This window comes from Acipenser ruthenus, chromosome 24 (assembly GCF_902713425.1).
Source record: "Acipenser ruthenus chromosome 24, fAciRut3.2 maternal haplotype, whole genome shotgun sequence".
In the NCBI taxonomy this organism is placed as follows: Eukaryota; Metazoa; Chordata; class Actinopteri; order Acipenseriformes; family Acipenseridae; genus Acipenser; species Acipenser ruthenus.
In genome coordinates, this window is record NC_081212.1 from 2,177,501 (window position 1) to 2,188,425 (window position 10,925).

Sequence of the window (10,925 nt, forward strand, 5' to 3'; positions counted from 1 at the left end):
CACTTTGTATTTGTTGAAGGCATTACATACGGGGATTAAAAAAAAAAAACCCCAGATGCCTCTGTCTCTTCTACACGTCAGTTTCAGTAGGTGTCGATATGTGTAAATTTTTCTTTTTTTTTTTAAATTGCGGAATAGAACTCAATACACTTGCTATTCCTACTTGTCTGGGTTCAAACCCAGTCCCTGAGCAGAGATGAAGGCAGTCAGTGTTGGGACCGCAGAGCTGTGTACTGAGATGGCTTGGGGGAGGAGAGCACTCTGCACCTATTATACTTGTCAGTGGCATGCATATCTTTTGAAGATGTCTCCTTATTGTTTATGTGCCTTATCTCATTGAGCTTTGCTTGCACAGACTGAACTGGCAGGACATCCCATTCAAATGAAACTAGTAGCCTAAGGCACTGTACACTGACGTAGCCTGCAACAGTAAACATGTGTGGCCTCTTGTGATTGGAAGGGCTGCCTTACCTGAGTATATTATATCATCCTGGATTTAATCAAAATGAAGTAGAGTGAGGACAGTCCCTTGATGGCATGCACTGCTTATCGTTTAATTGCACGGCCCATGAAGTTCTAACATTGTTTCAGGAGTGGAACTCCTTTACCTGTTATCAGACTGCAGGCACCTTTCAGCGACACTCACATCTAAAGACCTGGAGCACTGAGGAATTCTAAAAATGACGCGCAAACACTGTTTTTTTTTTTTGGTTGCTTCCTAATCTTTTTTTATTTTTTCTACAAAATAAGTTCTGGGGAGTTAAATAAACTAAACTTGATAAGATAACAGCTTAAATATGGACATTGTCCTGATTTGATAACGGAGAAATGTGTGACAGAACACAGCTGTGACCTTTCGTTGGCCAATAGAATTTGGTTTCTTACTTGTTTTTGAAGACTGTAATGCAATGGGAGTCAATGCAGCCGCCCTCACTTGGTTCAGTCTTTCTCCCTATCTCTCTGCAGCAGGCAGGATGAAGACGACAGCCCTCGCACTGTTTATGGGAGCTCTTCTCTCCCTCGCCTCCACCCAGCAGGTAAGCCCCCTCCTCTCTTTCCCTTTCACACACTCTGTGGTTCTCTCTTTCTCCTACCTCACACTGTGATGTCATGTGGTTATCTCCCTCTCTCGACCAATCATCAGGCCGATCCGGAGGAGCCCATCCCCGCGGAGGAAGAGGAAGTGGAGATATTCACCACCCCCGCCACTCAGATGGCGGCTGCTGCCTCCAACTTCGGCTTCAATCTGTACCGTCAGCTGGCGTACCACGACCCTAAGGCCAACGTGTTCCTATCTCCCCTGAGCATCGCTGGCGCGCTCACACAGCTGTCTCTGGGTAAGGGATCAGGATCTCCATGCTACACCATCCCATACCAGCTGCATTTACACAGCCTCCTTCATGTGCAAGCAATAAACAGCGAGCCTAAAGAGCTCCAAACTGCTCTCTAGCGAAACGCCAAATCAAAGAGATGAGTTTCGAGCTTAGACTTAAAAACAGGGACAGACTCAGCATTCCGGATCCAATCTGGAAGCGAGTACCAAAGGGGAGGAGTCCTTGCACTGTCATCTTTTAATCCAGTTCTTTTGGTGTGTTCTCCCCCCAGGTGGCTCCCCCAGGACGGAACAGCAGCTCTACAGGGTGCTCCAATACCACCACCTGATGGACCCCCATCTGCACAGCACCCTGAAAGACCTGCTGGCCAGTGTTAACACGCCCAGCAAGGGATTAAGCATGGCTTCACGAGTCTACATCGACAGGAGTGAGGAACTAGCCCACACACCCCCTCCCTGAGCCCTCCACTCACACACACCCTCCCCCAAGCCCTCCACTCACACACACACACACACACACTATCCCCTGAGCCCTCCATTCACCCCTGCGAATCTGTTTACAGCACTGACTTGCACTGACCTGTGGCTGTTTGACCCGCAGAGCTGCGTCTGAAGGAGGATTACCTGAACGCGGTGGAGAAGGAATACGGCGTGCGGCCCAAGGCACTGATCGGCAGCCCCCGTGCCGACCTGAAGGAGGTGAACGACTGGGTGCGCCAGCAGACGGGAGGGAAGATCGCCCACTTCCTGTCCGCGAGCCTCCCACGCAACATGGGCGTCCTGCCGCTGGGCGCCGCGCACTTCAGAGGTAGGCAGGGGGAGCCGCTGCTCAAACACAGCCTGGCCAGCTGACCAATCAGCAGGGACACTTTCAGCAGCACGTTTTCTCCTTTACGATTTTTTCTTTGTAGTTGCTTTTCTTTAAACTTTGAAAAGCAAGGTTCTGTTTTTTTTTCCCCCTTGGTAAGTTCCATAATTGAGCCAGTTCTGCACAAAACGATTTTTAAAAAAATCATTTTTGTTACAGAACTTCATTAACAAAGCATTGCTTTTACCAAGTATTGAAAATACACCGCCTCCCAAAAAATAAAAGAAATCAACACAAGTGAAAAGCAGCCTTGCTTGCCAGCTGGTGAAAGCATACCTCTGCGTGGCTCACAGGTTGCTCTGGGACAGCTGGCCGGCTGTGGGTGCAGCGTTAACTCTTTGTTGTCTGGTTGCAGGTCAGTGGGTCAGTCGGCTCCAGAAAGGGAGACCCGAGCCCTTCCAGGTGGACAGCTGGACCTCAATCCAAGTGCCCATGATGAGCAAGACCAAGTACCCGGTCAAGCTGGGCATCGAGAGTGACCTCAACTGCAAGGTGAGCTGCAGTCCCGCTGAGATGGGAATGTGTTTTAATAAGGTGTGAATACATGGTACCCGGTGCTGCTGGGGTCACACACACACAGGCAGAGGAACCCGCCAGCCCGTGTTTGACAGCAGCACGGCGATGAAGATTGCAGCGCTGCTCTTTGTGCATGTCGTGTGCTGCTCCGTTGAGTTTCCTCTGCCTCCCTCCCCTCCAGATCACTCAGGTGCCGATGCAGGGTGATGTCAGCATGCTGCTCTTCCTTCCCAATGAGGTCAGTCAGAACCTGACCCTGATTGAGGAGAGCTTGACCGCCGAGTTCATCCACGACGTGGTCAGCGTGCTGCAGCCCGTGGACATGGACCTGTCCCTGCCAGCGCTCAGCCTGAGCTCTGAGAACAACCTGCTCCCCCAGCTCCTTGACATGGGTGAGTCCCTCTGCAACGCGGCACTGAGAACGCGTTTCAGCTTCAGTCTGCCTTTCACACCTATCCCATCCCTCTCCCTTCTTGCACCTCCTTTCTGCCTCTCTTTCTATCATTCTCTGTCTCACTTTTTGTCATTCTCTTGACAGGGCTGGCCCAGTTGGCGTCGCAGCCGGAGCTGGTGAAGATCTCTACCCTGCCTGGCAAGGTGAACACCGTGCATCACAAAGTGTCCCTGGAGGTGATGGAGGAGGGGGGTCAGGCCGCGAGAAGCAGCCCCTCTGGGAGGGGTCAGTCCTTGGATCTGTCCTTCCACGTGAACCGGCCCTTCATCTTCCTTGTGCGGGACGACACTTCAGGAGCCATCCTCTTCATCGGCAGGGTCATGGACCCCCGCAAACTCAAGCGCAACTGAGACCCCGACACACAAACACACCGCGTGCACAGCAGCAGCTAGACAGTTTCACAGAAACACATTTACTGAGGCGCAACACAGAAAGGGACAGCTGCAACACGCTGACATTATTGCTTTTAGTAAACATACTGTATGAAGTTTCTAGTCTGCCCTTCTTCTCCCACATTATATATATATATATATATTATGCACAAGTATTGCTAAAGGGTTTTTTTTTTTTCCTACATCGGGTACGTATTTTTCTCTCTAAAATACCCCTCCCCTTCTTCTCATGAAATGACTCCCAAGCCAACACAACTAAAACGCAGACTATTGATTATTTGGGCTATCCTGTTTTTATTTTTTCCTCAAATTATTATTAAACAGTATTAAACCTGCTGGAAGTTCTTCTAAACTAAAATGAAACAAGGATTGGCTGCTGTGTTCTTGTTAACTGGCATTTTTGTAACAGAGTTCCTAATAAAGACGCAGGGTCCTTTGTTACAATGTGTCTGTGTGTGTGCGTGTCTCAGTGTGTGCATGCGTGTCAGTGTGTGTGTGTGTGGTTGGCTGGTTCCTTGCTTCCTACCATTGCATTGTAACCTAACCCCCTGCAACAATCTCTCTCTAGCGGATGTCAGTAATACCACGTTTTTTCGACGTGGCATTTTTTACTGAAGGATTCCTTGCATCCACTTGAAGCCACGTGCCGCAGGGTGACCAGCTGCACTTCGCTTCCCACTTTCTGGCAGTCCTTGTGACATTTCTGGAACCCTGAAAAAGCCACTTACAAAAATCATTCTCCCTTTCAATGGTGAACACATTACTGGCTCAGTCACAAGGAATAAGAAAGGAAACACAGATCTTCCTCCAATGCTTTTGAAATAGGGATGAATGCGATATCTGCATGTGGTGCTGTTAGTTCACAGTGCAGTCCAGATTTTCTTCAGTCAACACAAGGCCTTCTTTAAAGACTGTAGTGTCTGCCCAGTTTCCCACCGTGTGCCTCTTCCTGGTGGTGCTGGCAGGAAGTCCCCTGGTTTGGTCAGGCGGTGCGCTGAGATTGCAGTACCCCCCGGAGACACAGCTCCATCTCCTGAAGTTCCTGTACCAGCTCGAACCCAGGGCCGCAGTGGAGGGTCAGGATCCGCTGAGCTTCAGGGATTACAGACAGAGCCTGGGGGACCGAACGCCTAGAGAGAGAGGGGAAGAGGATGAGTGGGAATATGGGGGAGAGAGAGAGAGAGAGGAGAGTCAGAAGGGGAGAATGACTGTTGAGTGCTTGGGTTAGCTGGAGAGAAAAAAAACCTTTACCAGATTTACAAGGGGTTGTTCTTACCCGTTGAAGTGCAGCTGGGCCAGTTTGAAGAGCTGGTGCCCCAGTTCAACACTGTCATCCCCATACTGGGAGCGAACCACCTCCACACTGTGGCTCAACTGGGCTGCAGCCTGCTCCCACTGCCCTGGAACACGCACACAGAGAAGGGATGCTACATGTTTCTAGAATTCATTCATGCATATTCAGTAAGGTTTCTAAATGTAGCAAGGCTACCTCTGTTTGTGTATAACGCGTTTCACGATCACGTCTGGAATTAAATAAATAAAACTAAGTACCCATTCCTCACCCATGACAGCGTAGGCACGTGCCAGAGAGTCAGCGATCTCACCCTGCACTGGGTGCGTCTGGGACAGGAAGCCTTTCACTCGCCCCTCGCACGCCCGCAACCCCTTCACTGCTCGGTCTGAGAGACAGAGAGAGAGAGAGAGAAAGAGAGATATCAAGCCAACACACACACACAGCGTGATTTGAACAGAGATAAAACAATGAGTGTCACACACACACACACACACACAAAGTCACAGTTCTTACCCGGCCGGTCTCTCTCAATCAGCTCCACAGCTTTTTGGATCTCTTCCTGGATTCCCAGCAGTTTTCGGGAGAGCTCTAGTCGGGACAGGGCGAGCCCACAGGACCCCAGGGAGCAGCAGTATTGCTCCTGGCTCCCCTGTACGGACTGACACAACAAAGCACCACACGCGTCACAGCACTGACCCACCCCTGCTGGCACAGCACAGTATTACCAACAGCGCACAACATCACATGTGATTAACAGGGTTCTGCATCTCACCCCGCGAGAGGTCATTAAATCACATTCAAATACAAAATGGAATTGAAAAAAAAAAAACTGTTCAAATAATAGAAGTGAACGTGATACCTGCACAGGTGACCCACAACGAGTGCAGCGGACCCCGTCCAGCTCTGCCGGCTGACCTTTGCCCCCTGACCCCTGCTCCTCATAGCAGGCAGCACACTGACACAGGAAGAAGTACTGCTCCTCTAGGAGGCGCTGTCTCTCACACACAGGCATTCGGCTTCGATGTGGCCCTGCAGAGACAGAGAGACAGGGTTAGAGGCTCACACTAGCCATGCAGAAAAAGAGAGAGAGAGAGACAGAGAGGCTCACACTAGCCCTGCAGAGAGAGAGACAGAGAGACAGGGTTAGAAGCTCACGCTAGCCCTGCACCCAGTCCTGGAGTCAGCTACCCTCAATGAAGTAAATTGTTTAAAATGACAGGAGGCAGTTTTGAGCTATCAGAACCCTGCTAATGAAACAGTTCCTCCCTTATAGCTGCATGAATATCTCCTAGTAGTAAACATACAGACTCAGATGAGATGCATTCATGCTGTGAGTTTGAGCCACTCCAGGTTTTACATTCTGCGAGTCTAATGAGACTCCTATTGCAGAGCATTGCTTTATTAACCAGCATCCGTCTTCACAATGACGCTGCAACTCAACTGTGCGGAAGTGAGGTAAAGGAAGCAGCGGTTACCGTAGCAGTGCAGCAGCTCCTGGCCGGCTCCGATTGGCTGGGAAGCTCGGACAGTGACGGTGTTTGCCCTGAAGGTGGCGCTGGTGTTGGGGGAGCAGGAGTGGTTCAGTAAGCTCAGAGTGGGGAATATAGCCGTCGCAATTCGAACCTGTGCACTGGACTCCACTGTGCTTCGACTCTGGCCTGAGAACAGAGGAGGAAGGGGGTGAGGTCAGTCCTGTCAAACACCTTTGTAACCAAAACATAGTGACTGCCTCACAGACCGCATCCAGCGAAGCCCGTCTTCACTGTCTGACTCTCACAGCAAAAAATACTGAAAACAATGATTTAGTGAAGGTCGATTACACAGTAAAATCCAATTTACTGTCAATATGGACTAACTGTGAATGAACCAAATTCATGAATTCTCAAAGCGTTAATATATCGAGGAAGCCCTGATCCTGTTCACAGTGTGATTGGAAATTGGGATTTGCTCTTACTGTACATGTATTATTAATGAATTGCCAGGGGTTTTACTGCCTTCTAGTGGTGTCACTGGAAACAAAAAGACCTGGATGTCTGAATGTATTAAAATAAAGTTGTGCACGCATCTGAGCGCAGTAACATGGTAGCGTTTGACCCACCTGAGTCTCTTACTGCTGTCACAGCCTGAGCGTTACACCTCAGCTGCAGCATGTGTCTTAGCACCGCTGTTCCCAGCATGCTCAACTCTGGGGACGGATCTCTGCGTTCCTCTTTCTCCGACTGGCCCACGCTTCCTGAATTCTCACCCCTGTCCTCATCCGATTGGCTGATGTTCTGCTGTTCCCGTGATAGGGCACTGCTCTCATCCGCTGCCCCCTTCTCCTCTGACTGGCTAAAGCTCTTGGCTCCGCCCCAGGTGTCCGGCAGTGGCCCCTCCTCCTGCAGCCGCTGGCACAGCGTCGCTATGGTAACCCCGCACAGGAAGCGCAGTGCTGGGCTGTGCCTCTGGGAGTGAGGTAGCAGGTGATGCACTGAGCGGTAGGAGGAGCCGAGGTAGCGCCCTGCAGAGTCACAGCCAGGCAGGACCAGCGGGGCTGCAACACCTCGGCCTGGGTCCAGGCCACCCTGCTGGGGGTCAGCCCTGGCTGGGGCCCCTGTCTCCACTGGAGCATCATTGCTTTGTAGGGTCTTGTCAATCTCTAATAGTCCTTTCTCTTGCAAGGAATCACCATTCTCCTTTGAGGCACCCGCACCTTGGGATCCTTCACCCACATTACCCAGTGGATCCATTCCCTTCAGCTTGCCTGCCTCCTCTGGTATTCCCCCAGAGCAGCTGAGCCTACCCGCCGACCCCACTAGAGCAGCCCGCAGTCCTGTGGCTCTCCCATTCATCTGCTCCCGGGCCCCCAGCACCTCCTCCAGTCCGGCCACTAGTGCCACCCGAAGAGCCAGTTGAGCCAGCACCCCCAGAGCGAGCAGCTCACCCCCTAAAGGGCACTCCGCCTTGTGGTACCCCTCCCAGGCCTGCTCCTGGCACCCCTCCCCACAGTATCGAGCGTAGCAGCATCCCTGGCAAGGCACAGGCGCCACCACTTTACTCAGACAGCGGTGGCAGTGCCAGTCCTCAGTGCCAGCCTCTTGATTTGGTTTCTCGAGCCTCACTTTGGCTCCTGTTCCAGGGATTAAAACGCAGGCAAAAGCTTCCTCCTCCAGCACGGCCTCCCCCGCTGCAATGCCGGACACAGCCACCAGGTGTCGACCTCTGCTGGGGTCAAACTGCAGAGCCACAGCGGGAGAGGCTGAGGGAAGCAGCACTAGACTCTGCTTCTCTCGCAGCCCCTGGATCTCTGTGGTCCCTTTGTGAGTCAGTCCTCCAGGGGTGTCTGAGGGACAGGGGGTGCCAGCCTCCCCACCGCCCCCCTCCAGTCGTGAGAGGCACTCCGCCCTGCGCCCCAGCAGTTTGGGGTGCAGGTTTTTGGGGTAACCGCAACTCAGAGCTCGGGTGATGTCCTTCAGACATTCCTGAAGAAACAAAGAATTGCTTTAGTAACAAAGGTTTTAAAAGTAGGTCATTTCCACAGCATTTATTAACTATAACCTTACATGTACGTTTCTTGACGTTACAGTACAAACAAACAGAGGAATTTTCTGTCCCTTCAATTTTCACAAGTCGTTTGCAGTCTTGAAAGCGAGTGCATATATTTTTTAATACATATTTGAGCTGATCCTATGAAAAAGGTATCATCACTTTAAACATTCCCTCACAAGATACCTCTGCAGAAGTACTAAAAAATAAAACATTCAATTAGATAAACATTTCAACTAGAGGCCTTTTTCAATGTCTTTACAAAGACCTATCGCCAGAATTTAACCATAAGAATTTACTGTAATATTCTATACAGAATTTCTATGGGGGTACAAAGACCCTGGCAAACCTGCCCCAGCGCCGCTGTCAATACCCAACGAGCGCCCACCTGGTAGTGCTTCAGATGCAGCAGCGTGGCTGAGCGGTTGGCGTAGCAGAGTGCCCTCTCCTCACTGCCCGGGTCAGCCTGGCACAGCCCCTGTGGAGACAACAGCACCTCGTCAAGCAGACGGGACCGCGACAACTACACACACACACATGCACACACACACGCACGCACACATGCACACACACAGAGACACACACACTTGTATGCTTTTAAAAAGGTCCTCAACACAACGTGGACCAGCAGTGGATTACCAAAGGGATTCCCGTCTTCAAATTGAAAGGGGCTGTTGCAGAGAGACTGGTCCATGCAGTAAGCTGCTCTTTACAGAAACACAGTAGGTTATGAACACTGAGGAAGGCACTAGCCTGAGCTTCTGTCTACTTGACTTTGTGTTTCTTATAGTTTTACCCTAGAATTCAGGTTGGTGTGAAGGACAGGAAACCAGCAAATATCTGTTCCGCTTCCCAACTCTCGCTGGTCATCTAATTTAAAGCGTGACATCCTGGTTGTATCTCCAGCCACAAACATAAAAAAGCTGTACCTGTGAGTAGAGCAGTGCAGCCTGGGTGTAGCGCCGCTCTCTGAAGCAGGCATTGCCCTGCTGTCTGTAGGACCTGGCGGCTGTGGGGTCCTTGTGTATCGGGCGTCTCTGCGACAGCCTCATCAGAAACTCTGCATCTTCACGGCTAGACACAGCGAGACACAGACAGGGTCAGCATGTACTGCGTGTTCAAACACAATGATCATAAAAAACTACTTCCCAGGACCAAAGACAGAGTGCTAGAAGAGACAGCAGCTGCTTATTTTTTTCAAAATATGAAAAACCTAATCATAAATTCTGAGTAGACATACTTGTGTGTGCCCAGTTTCTAACTGCCTGTTTTCAAGCCTGCTAATTGAAGTGACTACAGCACACAAATCAATTGAAGACAGTGTGGTTGCAAGATTTTCATGCGCTCATGTCCAAACCAGTCAATTCAATTTGAAATATCAACTTATAAGAGACATTAATATACACTTCGAGTTTCACTGCACCATTATATTACATCGTTAATCATAACTTACCCTTGTGGTTCTAAAAACAGACCCTTCTGGAACGCCACCATTCAGACCAGAACATAGCAAGATCCTTTATTAAATCTACTTTCATTTCCAGGGCAGTCATGCTCTTGAGTGTGCAAAACTGGAGAACCAGATGCAGCAGCAACAAGGTGACAAAGCACACTCTCACACCTGCTGCACCCTTTTTCAAATTGCATTCAATTGGTTTAGTCTTGCTTCCCCAATGCAACGTAACTCGGAAGATGATACACGTTACACACACTCCAATGCAAGTAGCAGACGTGCATTTTGCTAAACCCTGAGTGACTTATCTCTATAGAGGTGGCGCTGCTGGCATGCAGACTTCAATAAGGTTTAAGCTTGTGACACCTAGTCCAGCTAGAGACGTCAGCGTTTGTTTCTGGTACGTTATTGGAGTGTGCATACGATCAAGAATTGAAGTAAGTTTCGACCAGGAATCAAATAATTCAATTGTTTTAAACACGCACAAGACAGCACTCGCCCAGGCACACTTGCATAGACAGCCCTTCCATTTGTTCACTTTGGTGTTGCTATTTATGTAGTCCCTTTTAAAGCGTTAAGGTCACCAGAGTGTAATTTTTAAACCTGCAACTTGACAGTGGTCAGGTCTTTCCAGTTCCCACACAAACATGACATGATGTGTATCAGTAACTTCGCTGCCTGCACCGGTGTACGGAATAGTTTCGCGGCCGTACTCACTTCAGTATTGAAAAGCAGAAGCTGAAAACATCGCTCGGTTCTGAGGATGACGTAAACGCCTGTTTTTGAGCCGAGGATAAACTCTTCCATTTTTTGACGGCGAGGTCTTGCCATTCCGGGCACGGGAGGTCCATTTTCAGGGTCTGTCTAACTCACTCGATGCGGCGGCTCTGTGTTCAAACCCGGGAGGGAGGAAGAGGCTGCCCGCTGCATCCACGCCGCTCAACACACAACAAGAAACTACGGCTCCGCGTCCGCCATGTTGGCTCAAAATCAAAATGTGATGTTTTATACAAATAAATGTTCTCTCGCAATGGCAAACCTTAACGCTAATGAATACATGTACTTATTTTAAATAACATTTACAAGAACA

General features: G+C 50.0%; 2 protein-coding genes across 6 annotated transcripts in view; one reads left to right on the forward strand and one right to left on the reverse strand.

Moving 5' to 3' along the window:
* Positions 1-4,011, forward strand: part of LOC117429123 (pigment epithelium-derived factor-like) — a 5,362-nt gene extending 1,351 nt beyond the window's left edge. For 2 of the 3 annotated variants that reach the window (XM_034048330.3, XM_058997933.1), the window contains exons 2-8: positions 967-1,037; positions 1,145-1,337; positions 1,606-1,761; positions 1,935-2,141; positions 2,557-2,693; positions 2,899-3,109; positions 3,256-4,011. In XM_034048330.3, the coding sequence (XP_033904221.2) occupies positions 975-1,037; positions 1,145-1,337; positions 1,606-1,761; positions 1,935-2,141; positions 2,557-2,693; positions 2,899-3,109; positions 3,256-3,521 (1,233 nt within the window). In that variant the 5' untranslated portion in view covers positions 967-974 and the 3' untranslated portion in view covers positions 3,522-4,011. The remainder of the gene's footprint in view (positions 1-966; positions 1,038-1,144; positions 1,338-1,605; positions 1,762-1,934; positions 2,142-2,556; positions 2,694-2,898; positions 3,110-3,255) is intronic. The other variant, XM_034048331.3, reaches the window with a different exon arrangement.
* On the reverse strand, positions 3,838-10,897 carry LOC117430291 (SET and MYND domain-containing protein 4-like). 3 transcript variants are annotated; one of them, XM_034050177.3, is made up of 10 exons: positions 10,553-10,897; positions 9,312-9,456; positions 8,771-8,860; positions 6,956-8,318; positions 6,333-6,515; positions 5,717-5,886; positions 5,371-5,515; positions 5,126-5,242; positions 4,840-4,963; positions 3,838-4,693 (listed from the first exon to the last, which is right to left on the reverse strand). In XM_034050177.3, exons 1-10 carry the CDS (start codon positions 10,684-10,686, stop codon positions 4,546-4,548), a joined length of 2,619 nt encoding a protein of 872 aa, XP_033906068.3. In that variant the 5' UTR covers positions 10,687-10,897; the 3' UTR covers positions 3,838-4,545. The 3 variants fall into 3 exon arrangements, with proteins under 3 accessions (XP_033906068.3, XP_058853914.1, XP_058853915.1); XM_058997931.1 differs by lacking the exon at positions 10,553-10,897 and adding an exon at positions 9,836-10,533; XM_058997932.1 differs by lacking the exon at positions 9,312-9,456 and having other exon boundaries at positions 10,553-10,664.
* Between the last annotated feature and the right edge of the window lie 28 nt (positions 10,898-10,925).